Source organism: Bidens hawaiensis, unplaced genomic scaffold, assembly GCF_021521415.1.
Source record: "Bidens hawaiensis isolate Kalapana, Puna unplaced genomic scaffold, B.hawaiensis_p1.1 tig00021292_1, whole genome shotgun sequence".
In the NCBI taxonomy this organism is placed as follows: domain Eukaryota; kingdom Viridiplantae; phylum Streptophyta; class Magnoliopsida; order Asterales; family Asteraceae; genus Bidens; species Bidens hawaiensis.
The window spans coordinates 103,779-128,326 of record NW_027505021.1 but is presented as its reverse complement, the minus strand read 5'-3'; the positions used below and the strand labels follow the sequence as shown (position 1 = coordinate 128,326).

General features: G+C 35.7%; 1 protein-coding gene across 1 annotated transcript; it reads left to right on the top strand.

The window, feature by feature from the left end:
* The first annotated feature begins 23,104 nt into the window (after positions 1–23,104).
* On the top strand, positions 23,105–23,494 carry LOC143609943 (uncharacterized). The gene has a single exon (XM_077084554.1). The coding sequence runs from the start codon at positions 23,105–23,107 to the stop codon at positions 23,492–23,494; it is 390 nt and encodes a 129-aa protein (XP_076940669.1).
* Positions 23,495–24,548: the final 1,054 nt, after the last annotated feature.

Genomic DNA, 24,548 nt, shown 5'->3' with positions numbered 1-24,548 from the left:
TTAATTATGACATTGATGAATAACCATTTGAGAGGTTACAAATTTATTTTTTGTTGGCCATGTGGAGACTTCCTGGTAGGTCACTTATCCTGATATACTTTCTCACTCTAGAATGCGTTAGTGATTATAGAGACTGACATTTTCTTATGAACCAAGAATATCTCATGATCACGAGCGATATGAGATTTTACTAGAGTGATTCAATTGGTCATGTTAATCTTCTTTGTATTGTTACAATACTCTTAGTCTAAAATGTGTATAGAATAATTATATGTTTGTCGTAACTATGTACTAAGTCTATAAATCTAAAATAAATCTTTTCATCAGAAATGCATAGTTGCAAAGATTGATCCAATGAGTGTTGTTCCTACCACATGGTTCTACTGGAGATACATCTAAAAACATTGTTTACTGAGCATTTTCAACGAAAAATGGTGTAAGAAACATATCAACTTACTAGTAGTGCTTCTTTGAAAAATGATTAGGTCTTTGAACTTTTATGTGCTTGATTCCAAGCCTTCTTTGTCTTGTTTGAGGAAAGTTTAAATTCTCAAGGACAGAGCTTTCATAAGGCCATTAGGGGCCTTGGCCTCAAAAATTTTTTAATTAGAATTGTAAGTATTTGTCCATTAGGTTAAGTATTAGCACGTTAGATTAAAACAATATTACTTCTATTCGGTTAGACCACTCCTAACCCAGAAAGCCCAAATCTAACATATATTTTCTTACTCCCGCACCATAAATGTTTACGTTCTCCAACTATACAGATCAAGTTCATTTTAGGTTTAATCACTCAACTTGTTTTTTAAAAAAGCTTACGTGTTTTTAGTATATGAGTGGTTAATTCTTTAACCAAATAACTAATTGATTACTAAAAGTATACATGCTTTTGATTTTTATTTTTTTAACACAAATCTAATTAATATATATATTAAAAATGGGATTAAATCCCTGTCACAAATTTACTATTCATTTTACTATTTATTTTTTTAATATTTTATTAATTATTATAAGTTATAACCACTAATTCATTAATTATAATTCCATAAATAAATATTATAATTTTTACTTTCTTAATAATTTTTTTTTGTCAACTAATTAAAATATTTAACCAACTATATTTTTAAACATTAAACTTGGGCAAGCGTCGGCTTTATATATTTTATTTGTTGGTTAAACGATTTTCTTAAACTTGACTTTCATATTTTTTTATAGTTCGTTTTTACAATGACCGAAATTTTTTTTCATGATTTAAAAATATCTCATCATCGCATGGTTTATATTCGCGTATCAACATTTGATACCTTGCTCGCCTTTAAAATATTTTTTTTGGATTACTAATTTATGTTTAATAATTTGTGTTAGTACCGTTGATACGAACCGAATTTTTGTTGGTTCGCAACAGTAACATGCTGGTCTTTTTAGTTCCACATATGACAATTTGTTGTATTTTGGCATTGACAGATTTATTTCTTTTATTTATTTTCGATGTCGTAACTTGATACAGACTGACTTCGCATCGACTTGCAACGAGTTTATTGTTTAACGTTTTTACTTATGTATCTTGTTCGATATAACGATCTCGTTTGCTCTTAATATTGGATCAATATTCATCACATACTCGTACCCCCTACATGAGAATGGGCACCATTTTACAAGATGCTTGAATATATACCACTAGGCCAAAGACAGTACTTCGGTATTCATACTTTCATATATCATGAATGAAATAAAAGCCAAATTAACCAAAAATTAAGCAAAAGAGAGATGTTAGTTGTTTGTTTTCTTAAATATGTTTTCTCCGGCACAACTATATATCTAGTGAATCGCTTCTTGTAAATTGTTTACAATAGAAACCCCTGAAAAGAAAAGAAAAAAATGGGTCACAAGAATCCGAAATAATTAGGTTGATACTTGATAGCATTCTGGAAATATCCATTTTTTAACATCACGACACTCTCACCTAAATCAAATAATGTAAAGTAAGCTTTGCATCGCCGCGTAGCTAGGTAAAAAGTTGATCCTGTCTTGCTCATTTTCTGAAATTATGCCACGTTTTCTGAAATTGAAAATGCATACGTGTGTAGTCGTGTAGAAGTAGAAGATAGAAAATACGTACCTAATTAAAGGATAACACATTATGTGTATATATATATATATATTGTAAATTGTATTGCATATATATTAACAAACCCTGAATCTTCTACGAGTATTGACGGGTAAAGTGCAAGTGTTCAATGCTTTCTTAAAAGTACATAACATAATTATATCATGCATCCTCCTTTAAGTTGTATTAAATTTTGAATATTAAGATTTATGATAATATATAAGAGTAGGTTATGATCATTTTCGTTCTTATGGTCTGATTAATGTTGTCACCTTCGTCCAACTTTTTTTGTTTGTGTCATTATTTTGTCCTAATGTCATTTTGATCTAACTCACTAACAACGTTAACTATATTATGTTAAGTGAGGTGTATATGTCCTTTAGGTGTTTTGATATTTTAAAAACCATTTATTTAATTAATTAATTAATTATATATTATATAAACAATATAAAAATATACAAATGGGTAACACATTTGTCACCCTCACTTGCACCAAATCCTATAATCGTCGGCAACACCAACAACGACATTTTATAGTTGTTTCATGTAGGTTTTCTTGTTTTGAAAATGCTCTATTACATTTTTAATCATAACTTTTATCAATTATCAAGAACTCATTTTCAATATATATGCAAGAATCATTCGATCATATATATAATCATCAAAACCATACCTTACCAAAAAAAACATATAATTTTAAGTTTAAAGCTTGAAGAAAAAAAGAAACAAAAAAAACTAACTTTGACTCTTGTGGAAGGAATGGGGAAAACTATGGAAATGGTTTTTTCTTTAAATTGTTAGTACGCTTGAATTTGTTTAGACTAGTAATGATTCGGCTTTTTTTTTTTTTAATAACAGAGCATTTCTGGTAGGTCCTCTTTCTTCATATCTATAGTTACATTATAAATAATTATATTTTATCTTTCAGTTTTAATTAAATAATATTTTTATACCTTTATCATTATTTTTCTGTTTCCTACACTCAAAGCCACTTTTAACAATTAAAAAGTTATAGAGTATAAACCATGTTTTTTTAAATTTACTCATGAACAATAACATTTTATATCTATTCCCTCTCACAACCATTTATTTACAACTTACTCTATACAATATAGAGAACTCGTTCACATAAATATAAAAGACCTATTGTGAATGTTTTTACTTGTGACAGTTTTCTTTGTGTGTTTTCTCCCACGTCGCATTTTCCACGTTGACTCGACCCAACACGAGTCTCTAGCTCCGTTTGTGTCTCCAACAACATCTCATCTTCCTCGGGTCGAGAACCGGTCATCATGCTCATGTTATGAAGACCGGCCATCATGCTCGGGTTATAAACACCGGCACCTAATATGTGCATGTATACCATCATGTTCGTGTCGAAATTAACACCAACCGTGCATGGGATTGAGGGGAAGGTTGCATTGGTTGGGTGGTGTTCGGTGTGGATTATTTGATTCGGTTCACCGGGATGAGAATTGACAAAGACCGAAGGTTGGATGGTAGAATGGATACATATTAATTGGGTATTTTAATATAATTTGTTTAGAAATTTGTTGTATAGGATGAGAAGGTTTTGATGCTGTATTTTTAAAAATGAAATGGATTGATTTACATAGATAATATGTGTTTTTTCTCAATATAGTTGTTATTCAACGATTCTTTTTGTAGCCCAATTCAACGTTGTGTATACAATGTTCTCCACTAAAACGCTTTCCAAAACGCCCGGGGAAGGGGGGGTGGGGTTCTCCACCGTTTATGCCACCAACAAACTCTCCCATTACGCTAGGTTTTAGTTTAAGACTTTATTTATTTTAGTTTTTTTATGTAACTTTTTATTAGTAAAAAGTTTATATAATAAATTCAAAAACTCAATAGGTCAATTATAAAAGAAGCTTTGATCTTTTGAAATGCACGTACCATATTTTCTACATAAACGTTACTCTAGAACTTTGATTTGTATTCGCAACCTGAAACCCGACTTAAATAACTATTAGCCCGAACCTAAAAGTATTCGTACTCATAAAACCCAAACCCGAATCTAACAAACCCAAACCCGGCCTGTATAAATTCGAGTCAAGTACTCGTTTGACCTTGTTGACTGTAACATATGCTATTATATCACTGATTCAAGTTTTGTTCCGTTCTATGTTATATCACCAATTCCAATACAGCCATTACATATTCTACTCCGACTCCATATTCCAAACCCATTTAATTTTTTATTATTTTAATCTACCTCAATATCACCGATTACTCAAGTGATGATTTTAATCCACTTTAATTTATTTAATTCAATCGAACAATTTTTTGTTATTGGAGTTTTTAGTTCACTTATTTAGGATTGTGTATTTTGGATTACATGGTTTGTTATTTGCTTATATAAGTTAAAATTTGAATACAATTATTTTTCTTAAATTTTAGTATAGATACATTTTTTATGTTTACTAGGACAAGTACTCAAAATCTGATTAACCCGTACTCATAAACCCAAACCCAAATAACCCAGGAAAGATAAGAGTCAGATATGAGTACTAGAATTAAAATTTTCAAACCTGAGGAACCCGACCCGAAAACCAAAATTCGAAATTACAACCCCAAAAAAAATCTCATCTTCTATTTTAGCTTTATTTTAAGCTACATGTTAAAATAAAGGATTCATACGGTAGATTCATTAGTGCGGAGGTGTATCAAGTTACGTGTCTAACACGTTTGGAACAGTACATTTTCTAAACTACCTAGCTAACCTTGAGGGCATAAAAAATATGTTCCATCCTTGGTGTACGGGTTGAATTGTTGCTTTTGCACAGTTTTCAAAACATATTGATTTACTTCTTTTATTCTGTTTTGTGGTGTAAGTTTGTAAGGGTGGCAGGTGTGGAAGCGCATAGGGGTAGGGTGTTTAAGAAATCCGAAATCTGAAAAAACCTGAAATTCGAATCGAAACCGAAACCCAAATAAACCGATCCGAATTCTTGTTCGGATATTCGGATCGGATCAATCTGAATATCCGAATAACTAATTCGGATTCGGATTGGATTGGGATATGGAATTTGAAAACATTCGGATTGTTTAGATTATTCGGATATCCGTTTAATCCGAATAAAAAACATGTTTTTAGTTGTATTTTCCGGTTTCGTATATCTATTAGACTATTATTTGAAGTTTAAACTTTAAATTTGTGTTAAGAGTAATTCGTATTTTTTGGTTTGTATGTTTATTGTGATTCTAAACTATTAAATGTTAGGAACAAAAAAATACGAAAATTTTTTAGGTTTATTTCGGATAATTTTGGATTATTCGGATACTATCCGAATCCGATCCGAATTGAATTCGGATAGATTCGGATCGGATAGGAATATTCCTAATTCGGATCGGATCGGATTCCGGATAGGGTCCAAAAATTTTCAAATCCGAATAACCCGAACCGAATAACCCGAATAATCCGTTATCCGATCCGATGAACACCCCTACATAGGGGCTTCCGGGTTCACGGAAAGACTACCTACTGTGGACAAAAATTTAAAATAGGAAATTATGTAAGTGTGAAATAGTTTTTAGGAGAGAGAAAAGTTAATGATGTTTTTAGAATATTCGTTATTTGAAATGGAGAATGTCAAGTAACATGTGGACCATGTCAGGTTATGTCTGATGAGTTGGACAATTATCAGGTGTTCCACCTTTTCAAATGGCGGATCTAATACTTTTTATTCGTGTTCCACCATTTGAAATGACGGATGTCCTTTTCCGTGATCCGTCAATTTGACAAGCATGTCACAATTCCCAACGTAGGCTACCCATATATATATCAAAATGTATTTAGAAACCCGCCATTTGAAATATCAGATGTCTTCTTGACATCTGTAATTTCAAATGGCAGATGTGAATAGTGGATGCACTATGTACTCGACTGACTGATTGACAAAACTACTTTTTATTATTTATTATTTTCAAAATAACATTATTCAAAAAAATAAAATTTTGAATATTAAGAAAGTTGTTTTTTTATTAAAAACACTAATATACAAGTTAAAATTTATTTGATTAAGTTAACTTTACAATCAAATAAAGAAACATATTTTGTGGGTTGGCCTCCCATGAGCTTGCCATGGTGGTTTAAATGACCCAACGAATTAACGAATAAAAGTAATTCAGTTGGACGGCCCATGAGCGTTCCATGGCATTTTAGTTGTACCAACTAAATAACGAGTTATCTAAATAAATGATTTGGACAGCCCATGAGCATTACATGACATTTTAACTGTACCAACTAATTCATGAATTATCAAAGCAAAGGAGTTGGGCGAACGATGAGCGTTACATGGCATTTTAACTGTACCAACTAAATAACGAACTAGCGAGAAAAAAATATGAGTAGTTGGAGCATCTCGTGAACCACCACGTATGATTAAGCTCCAACAAAAACATAATATTGAAAACAAGTTGAGAAATGAATAGTAGGAGTGCCCATGGGTTCCATGGATTTTTCACCCAACTAACCATTTAATAAAACATAACACGATAAAAATTACCCAATTTAGCCACGAACCACTGTGAATTTAGTTTAAAAAAAGATTGCAACCATTAATGTGATTGCGTTTGACCACTTATGGTGTCGATCGTATGACAATTGTGTCTCGCTTTATCCTATAAGATCGAAAACTGTGGTCAGGTTATCCTCCCGGTAAGGAATAACGTCTTACATTGGGTTCTCGGAATCGGTTTGCCAAGGCCCGACTCACAGTTCTCTCCTCCTTCCAGGACTTGTCATACTACGTAGCCTTAAGGTGAAAGAGTAAAAACAACACTATTGAATTTATAAGAAATTTCCCAAAATAAAAGGCAATCTACTTATTTAATAAAAAAAAATATTTTGAGGTTGAGGCATAACTTCGGAGTTGTGTGTGTGCATGATAATATAAATAAACAATAATTTATTAATTAAGAAGATAAGCTGTAAACACATAAGGTAATCAAATAATCACGTATGGGGTCCTAAGCATGTTACTAGGGTACCACTAACGACTTATCTTAAACCTTCGGCTCTGATACCAATATGTCACACCCTAACCTAAGGCGAAAATGTCGGGGGCACGAACTGATTGTTCACAGCTCATAAGATACTATCATGCAATATTAAGATGGCAATATCTATTTATTTAAATTAAATAATCCAAAAGTTCCAAAATAATTAAAATTAAAGCAAAAATAAATTCAACTTCAATATTTAATATAAGTCTTGATAAGTTCTTCTAACTTAAATCATCACTAAATTTTTCACCTTGGCAATCAATTCAAACGGAAAACTACATATGCATATAAAATAAAGTAGATTTGTCAACACAAGGTTGAGTGAGTAAAACATCAGTAATTTTAAATATAATAATACAAAAATGCAAAATTGTCCTTTGTGAGATAAAAATAAAGCCAATGAGCAAATAATGAGTGTTGGTAAAATCATTGCCTAGCGAAGTGGGCGTTGGCTACTACGACGGTCGTATGATCATACTAGTAGTGTGATTATGATGGACCTCTCCGAATGCGATCAAATAAAAAGTTAGACATGTAGCAAATTAGGAAATTAAATGATATACACACAAGGTTGACAGTTTGCTAATGTGAATACTAAATAATATGTAAATACGCTATAATACGCATTTGTCCCCAAAATAATTGAAAACAAGTAAAATAGGGGAATGAGCTACTCACTTTATCAAATAAGCAAAAAAGAGAAACGATTTGATAAGAAATAAGATGTCATGCTTTTCGAGGATTACAGAAGGAAACCCTAGTTAAGAATGATTGCGGAAGCAAACACGAATTAAAGACGGATCCTATAACACGATAGAGATTCGGGATATGATGATTATCGGGTGTGTTTGTGAAATCATAAATTATTCAATTTACTGTTATTTGTAAAAATCACTTTTATTTAAGATTATATATAATATAAATACTATAATATAAAAAATACTTATACATAAAATACTTAAACAAATAATAATTATAATTTGATAAGTTATATAATTGTGTTTGTTTTTAAATATTTATTTTAAATTAAAGACTCATCTAAATATTTATTATAACTTTATTTGTTAAAAACCTTTTATTTTATAAACATATTATATACCTATATATACATACATATATTTATAAATATATATATATAGTTTTAACAAAAGAAACTGAAAACGACAATCTAAACGAGCCGGTTTCGTAAAAATATTAATTAATTACCTTTCTAGATTAATTATAATAGGTTTTATTTTATAAAACATAATTAAAACAAATAAATTCCAAACAAAACGGACTAAAGGCTTGAACCCGCGCCTCCACCGTTCACCAAGTCTTAAACGCACATTCGCCGGCCATCTTGGTTGGTGACTAACCCAGGTGATAGATGAAACCAAAAACATTTAAACACAATCCAAATTAATCCCAAATCATATGAACCCTAACAATTACAATCAGCCAAATCGTTAAATGTTTGGCTGAATTGTTAGAGGGTTAATGTTAATGGAGTCATGACGAACCAATAACATAAATAAATTACCTACAACGATGAGGAATTGAGGGTCATTAGAACAAAATATGGCCGGCTTGTACACTGATGTGTGTTGCGTCTGGTATAAAATATAAAAGGATGGAATGAGTTGCTCTAGCACAAGATCGTGTTTTAAATTTATAAAAGTGATTTCTACAAAGACTAAGCACACACAAAATAGGCAAGTGTACCTATCGCATATGTAGAATAGTATTAGTAAGAACCAAATATCGATCTGTGGACACAAATGTTTCTAATAATAAATCGTTGTTTTACTTTAATCGGAGGTTTTAATCATTTGGGGTTAATTTTTGATCTTTTTATAAAATGTAAATACTTATATATAATATATATAGGTGACCAAGACAAGAAATTCTAAACGAGTTGTTCAATTATGCGAAGGTTACCATCTAAGATCAAGAATTCACTCTATTTTAGCATTGATAATTAGTATGTAGACATGTGATAAACTTGCCGTAGCAATATATGATAGATAGCTCCTTAAACCTTAAGTGAGCATCTTTGGCACTAAGGAGGTAACGTGCACATTTTAAATTCCACCCTTTCCTAATGTCACGCCACCTCAATTATGTCAATTTAAGTTGGCAAATAGTTTCGTAAAGTAGAAAGATTAGGATTGACTCCGATTTCTCAAATACCAATTCTAACAACTTTGGGTGGTTGTAGTTTAGTCACACAACCTCCCCTTGGTTGATTTATGTAGGTTATAATTACACATTCCGTTAACATATAATTTCTTTAACTAAAATGATATCCTAAGCAAAGCTATTTTCGGATTACCAAGACTTAGAAAAATACATCATAACTTATATCTCATCATTTCTAAGTACAATATAAGGATCCATGTTTCGTTAATATATCAAAGTATTTCTATCTTTCAAGAACATGAATCGATTATGAACGATTGCCAATAGAATTGACAACCACCAACTTTGAATTAGTGATTTAAGATGGTGAAACATTTCTCATCAAAAGATAATTGTAATATAACCATGTACTTTACTAGACTACACCACATGTCTTGATTAATTATCAAGTAAAACAAAACTTCTTCATAGATTTTAGATGGTAAAAGGAGTTTAGCTCATAATGAGCATGATGATAAACATTAAGATGAATGATGGTAACAAATACATGATTAAACTTGGAACAATCTAACCAAATGTAGATGAATCTTCCTTCTTAATGATGGTGATGATGGTTGATGATGATGGTTGATGGTGATGACCTCCAAGCCTTCAAACTCTTCACTAGATCTTCAATGTGAGTGTTAGTGTGTGTTTTTATAAGAGAGAATCGGATAGCAATCTTTTCAAGGCACACCAAATGAGTGCAACATGAGCCACTATTTATAGGCAATCTGGAGAGTGAGGCATGACCCCGTGCTTGATGGGCACACCCCCGTGCATTTTTATGACATGTGCCAGATTTGTTTTGTCTTTTCTGTGAGGTGGCCACGGCCCCGTGCTTCCTGAGGCACGCCCCCGTGCTTTTTAGTGACATGTGCTAATTATTTTTGTCGTTTCTGGAAGGTAGGCACAGCCCCGTGCTTCCTGAGAGCACAACCCCATGTTTCCTGAAGCACAGCCCCATGTTTCCTGAAGCACAGGCCCATGTTTTGCTGTTTTCTTTGGTTTTTCTTTGTTTTTTCATTCGTTTCTTCGTTTGAGGCTTGGATTCACCTGAAAATACATTTTATCATGATAAGTAGTTATTTTAACTATATTATACGATAGAAGTTGCAGTTTTTAGAGATTATTTGATGCTAAAAAGATGTATATTTTTATATACATCAAACATCCCCACACTTGAACCTTGCTTGTCCTCAAGCAAGCTACTTATAAATATTCTCTAAAAATAGCAAGTCAATACCATATCTTAAACATCCCCAAAAGAGTTCCAAGAAAAATGGAACAAAATAACCAACCTTAAATCATAGGAATATATGTAGTGATATATAAAAAGGTGATTTTGTTTTTATGAGTTTCCGTTTATGCAAAACGTCACATTCTCACAATGTTCACTAACACTCGGTTTTATATCTGATCATACCTGTGATGTATGTATGTGAACACTCTTAGTCAAAATGCAACCTGTGAAAAATAAGCTTGTAGCAATTTCAAATCTCCACCTTTGTGAAGGGTTGCATAGATTAGAAGGTAATTATGGGTTGGTTTTGTGTGAGTAGGGATTTGGTATTTTGTGGTGGTTCAAGGGTTTAGGTTAATGAGGATGGTAAATACAACTTCTGCTACATGTCGGGGGAGTCTTAAGATGTCTTCAACGGTTAGCTCCTTTCTCCCGATTGCTTTTTTTTATATATACCTAACGACTCTTTAAAGGTCAGATCGTCAAGACCAATTTTATCGAGGATATGGATCAATTCTTCCTCAATCCGTTCTGAATATAGCTTCCAACTCTAATGGATCGTTCGGCTTTGAGCCTAATAGCCCCCACCCTCATTAGTTCGGTATATTCACGCTGAGACTGAGTTTGACTTTTTCTACATCTTCCTTCGTGGGACCAGTTTCCGCAACCTAAGCATCGTTCATATCTTTTTGCTCTTCTCTTCATTGCGTTTTTGGAAATTCCACAGAATGGTGGCCTTTGTTCGTCTTGGCGCCACTTTTTCCTCACCTCATTGCTAAAGAGAAAGATTCTCTCCCTAAGTTCTGGAGGCAACCTAGGTTTTGTGAAGTGTATGCAGCAAAGGAAATTGAAATCGAAAGAATGCATTTCCAGTTCTTTAGGGTCTGCCGGTAAAAGACCAGTGTTGTATTTTACCGGTGAAAATGGATAAAGTGATTTGGTTTTAAGGTTTTGTAATTTGGTAATGGGTTTGATGGAATTGTGTAAATATTACCTTCTTTCTTATACAACGCTTCGTGCGGTCTTGAAATGAATAATTGCGACAAGTTCTAAATCTCACGAAACATATGACTCACTCAAAGATTCCGAAAAAATATTTATATGGCATGAGGTTTATCTCACAGTAACGAAGGAATTGGGTATTAACGCCATATTTTGCATAAATTTATTCTCAATATTACAAAACTTCTTCTTACTTTTTCACTTTTATGTAATGATTGGTTATTTGCAAAAAAGTTTCTTGGTTTTTCTCTATAGGTTTTAGAGTAATCTTTGTTTGCTGCAAAAATATTTGTTGTTTTAGAGAATTTTTATAATTAATTGGACAATCAATTTGTCAAGTAATTCCCCTCCCCACACTTGAATCTCACATTGTCCTCAATGTGACAAGATTCATGAACGTATAAAAATTCTAATTATGGGTAAAAATAGAGAGTTACTTCCCTACGGGTTAACGAAATTTCGACAGAGCGTCCCCTGTTTTTCGTCCGTTTTCCTGTTTTTATACCTGTATATTATAAAACTGCAAACATCCACAAACAACCAAGCATAAACTGCTGAAAATTGGGTATGGAATCATCCATCCCTTGCCCTATAGGGCTAAATTAGTACCTAGCATAATGTCTTTGGCACCCACGACCATAAAAATATCCAAACCAACATAAAAACAAATAAGTACGACGGAAAGTAAATTGTTTAAACACACATAATAAGTTCATAAAATACTACCAACCCATGCCCGTGCCCGACCTACCAGTGCCGCCAGTCATCAGTTACCCGTGTCCGGATCAAATGGTCCTTGTTTGTGCATATTCGGTTTCCATCTGTGCCTCTAATCTGTCTTGTCGTTCGGCCTCCATCATTATCTCCAACTGTCTTTCCGGGTCCCAGATGTCACCTCGGCTGTCAATGAACCTCCACATTTCTGGTCTTACACTAAAGATTTGAGCTATCTTAGGTTTAGAATCGTAGATTTGATGAAGAAATTAGCAAAATGTTGGATAGTCGGCGGTTTTCAGGTTCAGAACGCAGTGAATATTAGGGTTGGTGGTTGGAGAAAGTTATTTTATTAAGTTAAAACTCGTAACTGTCTTGTGACCAAAAACACGGCCCCGTGCTATTAGAAGCACGGTACCGTGCTGCTTAGTGCAGACAGTGTTATTTTGAATTTTTTTTATTTATCGAGCTGGTTGGTTTTTAACTGAGTTTTTATTTTCTGGTTACTTTAAAATGGTAATTAAAAATCCTAGATTTCATTAAAACATAAAACTAAAGACATAATTAAAGATAGATAAAATGAAAAGTACAACAACAATTCTCGGATCCTAACACATAGTACTAGCGGGAACAACTTCAACATGAAACAAAGTCAGAACTTCAACGGCCACCATTTCCGAACAAGTCCTGGATGTGTAGTTGTGCTCGTTTGGCTTCCAAAAGTTCGTCAAGCTTTTTGTTAAGCGTAACGATTTCTCGGTTGAGAAAGTTAAGTTTGGAAGTCACATCTTTGTGGTGGCCATCCACAACATGGAAGTTCTCGAACCTAAGCAGGTCGACTTTGTTAATTAACTCGACTACTCGAGCCTCGGTTTGCATGTTGCTCTTAACTTGATCTCTTACGATGCATTGGAGTCTCATGACTTCCTCCTCAAGGTAGGAGGATTCATGTTGGCGATCCGGGGTTGTAGCATAGTTGACGTTGAATCTAAAGGATCTACTGCTGGATAGATACCTTTGGCGGCTAATCCTCTTGATAGTACGGTAGTAGCATCTAAATGTGCAAATGTCATAGCAGGAGTAGGGTCGGTCAAATCATCTGCAGGTACATAAACAGCTTGAATAGAAGTTATGGACCCTTCTTTGGTAGAAGTAATTCTTTCTTGTAAAGAACCCATTTCGGTACTAAGGGTAGGTTGATAACCCACGGCGGAAGGCATTCTACCCAACAAGGCGGATACTTCAGATCCTGCTTGGACAAAACGGAAGATATTGTCAACAAATAAAAGAACGTCTTGTTCATTAACATCTCGGAAATATTCTTTCCCCTTTTTCACTGGCCTCCATTCAACCCGTTTTCCTTCCATTTAGGTAGTTTGTGTTTGGTGTGAATGGAATAGTGAATGTATGCATGCATTATATCGAGACTGGAAAGTTGAACACGACCCCGTGTTTTTAGAAGCACGGCCCCGTGCTGCTAGAGGAATAAATGTTCCCGAGTCAGAGAATTGTACGGAGTTGTCGCGTATCATGCTGAAGATTCTGGGGTGACCACGGCCTCGTGCTTAGGAAAGCACGACCCGTGCTTTTTGTCACAGTGAATTTCCTTTTAATTTTCAGCATGATTCAAGATCCGGAATTTTTAGAATGACGTTTATTGTGATAATTTGGAAGTTTGGTCATCTAAAAATTACTTTTCATTAAATAAAGGTCCTAAAACAATTATGGGATAAGCCCGGGTTTCCTAAGAAAAGAAGATAATCGGGTTAAGCCCGAAGTCCAAACACATTGTGCTTAATGCACTTGTTTACACATGAAAACGGAAAGATAAGTTTCCTAGAGTTCCCCGAAAGGATCTTCTCATCTGAATGGTCCTGGTGGTGGAAAATACGTGAAACCGAGAACTTGAAACTGGAGTTGCTCGCTGATGTCTCGGAGTTCCATTTTCATGTTTTCCACTGATTCGGTGAGTTGCACGAGACGCATTTCAGCAAGCAGATTCATTTCGGTGAGTTCTTTCACGAGTTCTTGAAGTTTCAAGAGAAGCTCGGTTTTGGAAACATGACGGACATCGTTTCTCGGCTGTCGGGAAATGGGGATTGCTTCACTCATCTCAGTTGGCATACTGAATTTTCAGAGGTTTTTTGGTTTTGGTTTGTGCAAGAAATGCAATGACACAAGGTGCCTTTTATAACCAAACAATAAACCGAGCACGGTACCGTGTTTTTGGAAGCACGCCCCCGTTTTTTTGCTCTGACAAATCTGTTACAAACCAGTCTGATGAGATTTTTGCAGCGTAGATGCCGGCCCGCATTTTTAGGCACGGGACCGTGCTTTTGAAAGCACGCCCCCGTGGTTTTCTAAATATATATTTTTTTGAACATTTATTTACAAGGCCTAATTTTGTAAAGGTCTTGGCCAGACCTTGTTTCCTTAATTTCTTATTTAAAAAGTTTGGAGGGTTAATACCTCCAAAACTTCTTCAATTGGAACATCGATGTATGGTTTCAATCGATGTCCATTTACTTTGAACTTCTGGCCGTTTGAATTTGAAACTTCGATTGTCCCATAGTCAAAAACTGATTCAACTGCGTATGGACCTGTCCACCAGGATTTCAGTTTTCCTGGGAAAAGACGTAAACGAGAGTTGTATAACAGTACACGATCGCCAGTTTGAAATTTTTTGTTTCCTTTTAAATGAGCGTCGTGTATGCGTTTAGTCTTTTCCTTGTAGGACCAGGAATTTTCGTAGGCCAGTGTTCTCAGTTCCTCGAGCTCACGAATTTGATCTTCCCGGTTTACTCCGGCGGACGTTAGATCAAAATTCACTGCTCTGAGGGCCCAGTAGGCTTTGTGTTTTAACTCTACTGGCAGATGACATGCATTCCCGTAAACGAGCTTGAAGGGTGTCGTTCCTATGGGAGTTTTGTAGGCCATCCTGAGGGCCCATAGTGCGTCATCTAACTTTTCTGCCCAATTTTTGCGATTCATCCCCACACTTCTTTTCAAAATTCTCTTAATTCCTCGATTTTCGAGACCTCTACCTGCCCACTGGTCTGAGGATAGGGTGTTTCCAGTCGGTGATGGACCCCATACCGTGCTAAGACCTTGTTCATCAGGGTGTTACAGAAGTGGGTACCTCTGTCGCTGATTAGGGCTTTCGGAGTACCGAATCATGAAAGTAACTTTTTCATAAATCGTACAAATACTCGAGCATCGTTAGTGGGAAGAGCTTGTGCTTCTACCCATTTAGACACGTAGTCAACTGCTACAAGGATGTATTTATTTCTGAATGAGTTAGGAAACGGGCCCATGAAATCTATGCCCCATACATCAAAGATCTCACAAATTTGAATGCCCTTTTGAGCCATCTCATTTTTAGATGAGATGTTCCCGGCTCTTTGACAAGCATCGCATACTTGGATCAAAGTTTGTGTATCTTTGTATATAGTGGGCCAGAAAAATCCTGCATCAAACACTTTCCTGACCGTGGTGGCGGTACCATGGTGTCCACCTGTTGGTCCTTCATGGCAGTGTTTTATAATGTCTAAGGCCTCCTTACCTGCTACGCACCTACGAATGACTTGATCCGCACCTATCCTAAATACGTATGGATCTTCCCATAAGTAAAATTTAAGATCGGAGAAGAATTTCTTCCGTTGTTGATGGGTAAGTCCTTTTCTTAGGATTCTACAAGCTAAGTAATTTGCGAAGTCGGCATACTAAGGACTTTTGTCTTTTTCTTCTATGACTTCTTGAATGCGCATGAGAATTTCATGTGGGAAATTATCATTGATAATTTCTTCGTGAAGTTCCTCGGGGGTTGGACATTCTAAACGTGAGAGATGGTCTGCAGCTACATTCCATGCTCCATTTTTGTTCTTAACCTCGATGTCAAATTCTTGGAGTAGTAGGATCCATCGGATGAGTCTGGGTTTGGCATCTTGCTTGTTGAAGAGGTATCGTATGGCGGCATGGTCCGTATAAACTATGGTTTTGGAAAGAACTAGGTAGGATCTAAACTTTTCAAAGGCGAAAACTACTGGTAATAACTCTTTTTCTATTATGGTGTAATTTTCTTGTGCATCGTTCAGAGTTTTACTTGCATAGTGAATTGGGTGAAAGTGTTTTTCTTTGCGTTGTCCGAGTACGGCTCCAACTGCAAAGTCACTTGCATCGCACATGATCTCGAATGGAAGGGTCCAATCGGGCGTGGTCATGATTGGTGCGTTGACAAGTTTGTCTTAGTATGTTGAATGACTCAACACACTCCTCAGAGAAGACGAAACGGTGCGTCTTTTTCCAGAAGTTTGGTCATAGGTCTTGAGATTTTTGAGAAGTCTTTTATGAAGCGGCGGTGAAAACCTGCGTGACCTAGAAAACTTCTAATGGCTTTGACTGAAGTTGGCGGCGGAAGTTTGGATATGGTTTCTATTTTGGCCCTATCAACTTCTAGTCCGTTTTGAGAAATCTTGTGACCCAGAACAATGCCTTCTTTTACCATAAAGTGACATTTTTCCTAGTTGAGCACTAGATTTACTTCTTCACACCTAGCTAACATTTTGTCTAGGTTTTTCAGACAATGATCGAAGGAGTCTCCAAAGACTGAGAAGTCGTCCATGAAAACCTCCATTGAGTTTTCGATCATTTCATGAAAGATGGCCACCATGCAACGCTGGAAGGTGGCTGGAGCATTACATAATCCAAATGGCATTCTTTGGTAGGCAAAGGTTCCGTATGGACACGTAAGAGTAGTTTTCTCCTGATCCTCAGGAGCAATGGGAATTTGAAAGTATCCAGAAAATCCGTCAAGAAAACAGTAGAACATTTTAACAGATAATCGTTCGAGCATTTGGTCGATAAAAGGAAGTGGAAAATGATCTTTTCTTGTGGCGTCATTAAGCTTTCGGTAGTCAATACAAACTCGCCAGCCTGTGAAGGTCCTCATTGGTATTAGTTCGTCCTCCTCGCTCATTACGACCGTCATTCCTCCTTTAGGTACTACTTAAACGGGACTAACCCAATGTGAATCTGAGATTGGGTATATTAGTCCGGCATCAAGCAGTTTGATTACTTCCTTCTTCACCACATCTTGCATGTTGGGATTGAGACGTCTTTGATGTTGGACCACGGGTTTGTATTCTTCTTCCATGAGAATTTTGTGAGTACAAAAGGAGGGACTGATGCCCTTGATATCCATGATCTTTTATGCGATAGCCTTCTTATAGTTTTTGAGAACCTTAAGAATTTTGTCTTTCTCTTTTTAGAAAGGTGAGAGGAAATAATTACTGGGAGTTGAGAGTCTTTTTCAAGAAAGGCGTATTCGAGATGTTTTGGTAGTTCTTTTAACTCTAAAGCTGGTGGTTCTTCTATTGATGGTTTTGATTTTTCATTACATTCAGTGATCTCATATACTACTTCTGATTCTTCCTGATAGTTATTGACAGTATTGAGATTATCGTTTTCTAAATTGGGTTTGGTAATAGTGTCAGTTAAGATTTACATTTCTAATGAGGTATTAATGGAAGATTTCCGCACATAGGAACCCACGATAGAATCGATGATGTCGATACAGTATAATGTGTCATCGTGATGTTGCGGATATTGCATAGATTTTCCTATGTCAAAAGTGATTGCCTCGTCATTGACCTTGAGAGTGAGTTTGCCGGTGCAAACATCAATAATAGCCTTTGTATTTTCATTCGTTTCTTCTTTTGAGGCTTGGATTCACCTTAAATAAAACTTGTGGATTTAAGTTGTAAATATTTACAATACAAAAGTTGGGATTATAAAAGATTCCCAAAATATTCCAAAAGATTATTTGTTATACATTACAAAACCACTAGTGTTTACAAGTTTAAGTTTAGCAAAAGATCCGAGCAATCGGATATTCAAAGCACTTCGTCACTCCAAGTGCTAAACTTGTTCACCTGCAAAATGTAAGAAAATACGTCAGCAACGAATGCTGGTGAACACGCTGACGCAAAATAACTTCTTTTACTTTATTACCCCTCGAGACTAAGCCTGCCTCGGCCCAACGTGGATTTGGAATAACAAAGTCAAATAACACATTATAAACTTGAGCCTCTACTCCAGGTCACCTCAGCAAACACCGCAGCGTTCGACATAGTTAAGTACCAGTAAATATACACATAAGGTCGTACTCCTTTCAGGAGAGCGTCCTCCGACCAAGGGTGGTGCGATCATGCCCATACATCGCATAGTACCACCTATGTAAGGATCCAGACATACGTATACCACAGCCTGAGGGCTAGGTTTATACCCATAGTTATAACGGTTTTAGGAACACATAGTTCCTTGTAAACAATTTCACATAACAAGTTTGACTCATTTAAAAAAAACAAGTTTAAAAGTTTGGGGGCGTATTCACCTTATCTCTTTAGGATCGGCTTCACTCACCGTCCAAGGGTCTTTCCCTTTCTTTATCTCGCACCTATAGTACGAGTATAAATATTTGTTAGTCGGATACACGATCCGGCTTAAGACCTTTAGTCTTATATCTCAATCCTAGATTGAACCTTTAGTTCAATTCTTTATTTACTTAAAAACTTCCAGTTTAAAAGTAAATTATAAGCCTTTAGTTTATATTGAAAACCCGACGTTTCTTCTTCTCCAAGAAACGTAATCTTTTCTTTTATTATTTAAGAATACTCTTTATTCATTAAATAATATTCTCATAACAAAGAATATATACATATATACTTACACACATATATATGTTATCACAATATTCAACAATCATACTTTCATTTGTTTCTTTGTTATGTTTTCTTTTCTTTTCTTTTATCGAGGTATCGAGTATAACCTCGACTTAAAGCTTAAGCCTTGAATATAATATTGAATTATATTGTATTCATTATTACGCCTAACCTTAGTGGCGTATCGAAACTCTAGAGAAATAAGCTCCTCCGACGCCGCTTTACTTTTCTCGATCAACTTTGATATGCCAACTTCAACACTTGTCAGCACGTCTTTCAGGACTCTTTGCCATTACAACAACGCCTTCTTGATGAATGAGGGTGGAGGGTAACACAAACTTTAAGGAAACGTTGTACACAAATGAGAGATTCGAAGCACGCTTATCTAGGAAATCGTGGCACGTTTTACGAGGATTTTTAGAGAGAGAATGGTATTTGTAGAGAGAGGTTTAGAGAGCTGGGTTTGGTGTGCAGAATGAAGTGCCCATGGTCGCTATTTATAGACCTCAAATTGGGTCCCATCGCGGTAGGCGATGGGCTCCTGGGCACTCGTCGCGTCCCTCGACGTAGCCCTGGTGACGCACAACGTAGGTCTGGCACGTGTCGCCATGTGGCATGCGGTATGCCACGTGGCGGACGTTGCACCACGTGTGGCCACGTGTCGGGACACATGGCGACCGATGTGCCACGTGTGGACACGTGGCATACCACGTGTCTTATTGTCAGACGCCCCATCGCGGTACGCGATGGGAGTCTCTTCTGACTCATCGCGTAGCGCGATGGGTCAGGGAAACCAAATTTTCATTTTTAACCCTCAAGTTTGGATTTTGGCAATTTTAGTCCCTAGACTTTGGAAAGTTGATACTTTGAACTCGAAATTTTCACGTTGTTACATATTTAGTATATAATTCAAAGATAATTGGAAAATTAAACAAATGCGATCAACAATAAATATAATAACTCGATAATTCGATGTTTTATTGATTAGATTACCCGAACATAGAAACGGGACGGGTAATGGCTAACGACTAACAAAACAATAAACGAAAAAATTTGGATTAATACAAAATAATCCCAGGCCAAGTGGTGCATCAACTACTGGTGACCTAAGCAAAAGTTTTGTTGACACTCAGTTACGTGACGACTGACGACTATTATTTGCTTGATAGAGTGGTTCGTCTAATGTTGACACTTCCAGCTTCTACTATAATAACGGTGATGAATATTCAAGAATCATCTTCGCAATAAGATGTCAGATGATTGTCTTGGTGATTTACTTTGGAATAGAACTTGCTGATAGTTTTGATTCGACATATGTAATTGATAAGTAAAAAGATCTTAAAAGTCACCGTGCTAAGATGTAATTCTTTTCAAGTACTAATATTTCCCCTTGCACTTTGTCTTTTTTTGTTTTATTTTTTTTATGTGTAAGAATGGAAAGTTGAATGATTGAATTTAGAGTTGAATGATTAACATGATGTTTTAGTTGAATAATTGAATATAGATTTTTATTGTTTGATCTAACCCGAGCAGATTGTCAACCAGAAACTTTGAAGTAGAAAACAAATTTCAAGTCTCGTAACTTTTGGCCAATACATACTAGATGTTCAAGATTCGTCAATGAACACTACCGCCACACCCAAAGAATTACCCACCGAGTTCCGACTCCGGGTTATATAACATGCACAGTGCTTGCTATATGACCGTTGGGATTGGGCTAGCCGTTCCAACAGCTAGTTTGACCAATCATTTAATTCTTATGTTTTTTATTATAAATAAACTAATAATGTCACAGCCCCCGACCCCTATACCCTGGGAGGGAAGCCGTGAACATTTATTGGTGGTATCGGTGTTTATTAAATTATTTTGCAGCGGGATATTTCATCAGAACCGTAGTTAAGGAAAATTATCAGAGTTATAAAAACACCATAATTATTATTATTATAAATTGAAAATTTAATCCATTTTGATACAAACATAAACTTTATAGGGATAAACCCTAATTTACAAAACACGTTTCTTTATTCTGGTGATAAGCCACTTATTTAAGCTGAAACATGTTTAAGATATTTGATCAGCAAGAAATACTGGTGAGTACATTCATTCGTAAATGACACATTTTACATTTACAACATTAAGATGTTTTTTACATCTATCTGCTTACAAATTACCACAAGTACTTGTCACTCGACCGTATCTATGACTGCGGTCATATTACTTATTGGCTAACATTTGTCCAATAAGTAACATGTAATAGCACAGTAGGCAAGCCTTGTATGCAAAACCCCACAATGCCAGTAATAACCATCCCGTAAGTCTACAGAGACTTAATCACTGTAATGTATTTAAAATACTTTTTAAAAATATATACTGAAAACATTTAGACCATCTGTCATGAGTTTTATAGGTTTTTGAAATTAACATGACAATGTTAGAAAAACAGTTGCCTCACACAAATGTGAGCTGTACAAAAAACTTGAATGTCTCACCTTGCAAGTTTACAATTAAAGAACGCTTCCTGGTATTAAGCACCTAGATTAAACACAATGTAGTATATCTAGATTAGCATAAAACCAATAATCATAACGATAATCACGAGATTAGAAACTTTACACGATGGCACAATGTCTTACCTTAATAGGCAGAGCTTTTGGATTCGCGTATATAAGTTTCTTTCGGTCGGATAGGATATCGCTACAACACTCGGGTATTATACTATCTTCTTAATATATATATATATATAATATAAGGAAATTCAGAGAGAAATATTTTTTTGGTGCAAGGAGGAATGTCCCATTTCAAACCTATTTATAGCAAAATTTGGAAGCCTTCACGATACGTGATGGCCATAAACAAAGGGCGTCACGTATTGCGAAGAATCTTGTATCTTTGCCTAGTCAGCCTAGGCTTGCTACGTGGCACGCCACATGGCATGCTACGTGTCTCGTGTGCGTAACCTCCACGTCGCGATACGCGATGTGTTACTTTAATAGGTCATCGTGTATCGCTACGCTGCAATGTTTCTGGACAACTTACACGTCATTGCGTAACGCGATGAGACTAATCTAAACCTATCGCGTACCGCGATGGGAGGATTATTAAAAATCTTAATTTTCCACAAAAATACTAAGGTGGCCCTTAAGCGGCGATGCGAAGTGCAAAGTGCGCCATCAAAGCGCGCGCCCATCGCACGTGCATGTGCCCGTGCCCATGCGCGTTCGGGTGCTTCGCACCCTCCGCTAGGACTATTGGGTGTGATTTATCTTATAAGAATATTAACATATGAGTTTTCTTTCTTATAAAGAGCTCACTAGTTTTATAATCAAGCGATGTGGGACAAGAACTTACACTCCTATTTATACCATGGTGGAAGCCTCTCCTTTTCTTTTCTCCACCAATATGGGATGGAATTTTCTTCATTTTATTTCTTTACCTTTATTTTGTGGTTTGTTATAAATAAACTCTAACAATTTTTATGTCCACTCTTTCACAACCATTCCTATACTGTTTTCCACCTACACAATTCAAAATGAACATAAACTTAAACTTGTATATTCCACCTGATGATTACGATGAGGGATTCTCACGCGGTAGTAGTCTCTCATTTCTACTTTTCCACCGAAGAAGAAGACACTGGGACATCTAAAAAAGATACTTGCCACGTAGTCATGAAAAAAGGTCACCAAGTTCTAATGGAAGATTATATCATCGACTACCCGAAATACATCGAAGACATGTCTTGGCCTCACAAAAATGCACTCCGGCTATTAAACAAATCGCTTGTGGTAATCCCCTATACGAATCGATGACTATTTATGCACGTATGTAAGGACTTTACGTGAATCCCGACAGTTTTCTGTGATGTCGTAGTTCCTTTATATACGACAAAGAGTTCTTATTTAGACCGACGAGCTACGACATTCTCGTTTTGTATCAAGCCCTTTAAGCAAAACATCACCTTTTAGGGATGTGGGGTAGCCTTGATTGTACGTACTTGGAAAATGTGTCATACCGAGTTGCGAGACCAATATATAAGAGGTGATCACGAGTACACAACAGTCATGGTCGAAGCGGTGGCTTCAAATGATTTGTGGGTTTGGCATGTGTTTTGTGGTCCGTCGGGATCTAACAATGACATCACACGTAACTATTCTCCAACAATCTCCTCCTTTTCTCACCCATCGAAAAGGAACCGCACCTTATGCTATGTTTTTTGTAAATGGCCGAGAATACAAACGTGGGTACTATCTTACTGATGAGATCTACCCTACCTGGTCGACGTTTGTGAAAGTGTATCCGTGTCTCATCTTGACGAAGAAAAAGAGGTTCTCAAAGCTTCAAGTATCGGCAAGAAAAGATGTGGGGCGTGCTTTCGGTGTTCTAAAGGCAATATGGGGCGTACTTAGGCAACTCATGTGGGCTGTGATTGTAGACAACATTCGGTGGGAGACGTATACGTGTGTTATATGGCACAAAATGATCATAATAGACGATGGTAATGCGATACATCGGTCTACATAAGAGATCCTCTGTTCAAGACAAATTATGGTGATAGCGTGATAGATGAATTACAGGATGCAACAGCTCATTTCCATCTTCCAACGGATCTTATAAATCATCTTGAAATTCTAGATATAGCGTACTTTGACGACGAGTAGTATTTTATTTTTATATTTATATGTTTTAATTTTAGATTTTTTAGTTTCTCTTTTGTAATCTTTATTTTTATTTATGATAAAAAATTTTAATTATTTATGTTAAATTAATGAAAAATATTAATTCTATAGGGTAGTTCATGATAGTGCTTCTATCCCTTATGATAGTCCAAGGTAAAAAAAATGGTAATGCAGGATTTGTTAGTTTGATTTTGTTAGTGTTGTTCCCCTTCCACCCTGACATAGTGGAGGAGTACGTTGCTCTAAAGTCGGTAAATTATTTATGTATTTTCTAGTTGTAATGATACTTTGGGTTATGGCTTGACTATGTGAATAAGTTGGGATAACTATATATAGATAAGTTGACGTGTTTATAAAACTACAACTGTTTAAAATAATTTACGAAAAAATTAAAATTATAGCCATAATGTTGACAAATTCTTTACAATGCGAGCTAATTTGTAGTTAACTAAAACGCTAAAACCGAGCTCAAAACAAGTTCGCTGCCGGGGAAGAATTGCAAGGCATCAAAAAGCACTCGTTGCTAACCACTTTGACTGACAAATTGCCAACGGTGCCGTCCATTATATCCGTTAGTTTAGTAACATAAAATAGAATTTAAATCATTAATTTAATGAAGCAATCAGTTGGAAGTTATGAAGAACCGATAGAAGGAATGGCGGTTGAATGAAAGTGATAGAGAGAGTGCTTCTTTAAGCATATGGTTAGAAGGCACATCTACTTTGATAAAGACTACAAACAATAACTTAATTAATGTATTTTTGTATTAATTCATGGCTCAAAATGATCATTTCTTCCTTTCATTTTCAAACTACTTCCACGTCTCCCTACTTTTCCAACATGAACTTTAGCCACATGCATGTACGGCTCGATTTTACAACACATTTTGTTTTGTTGCT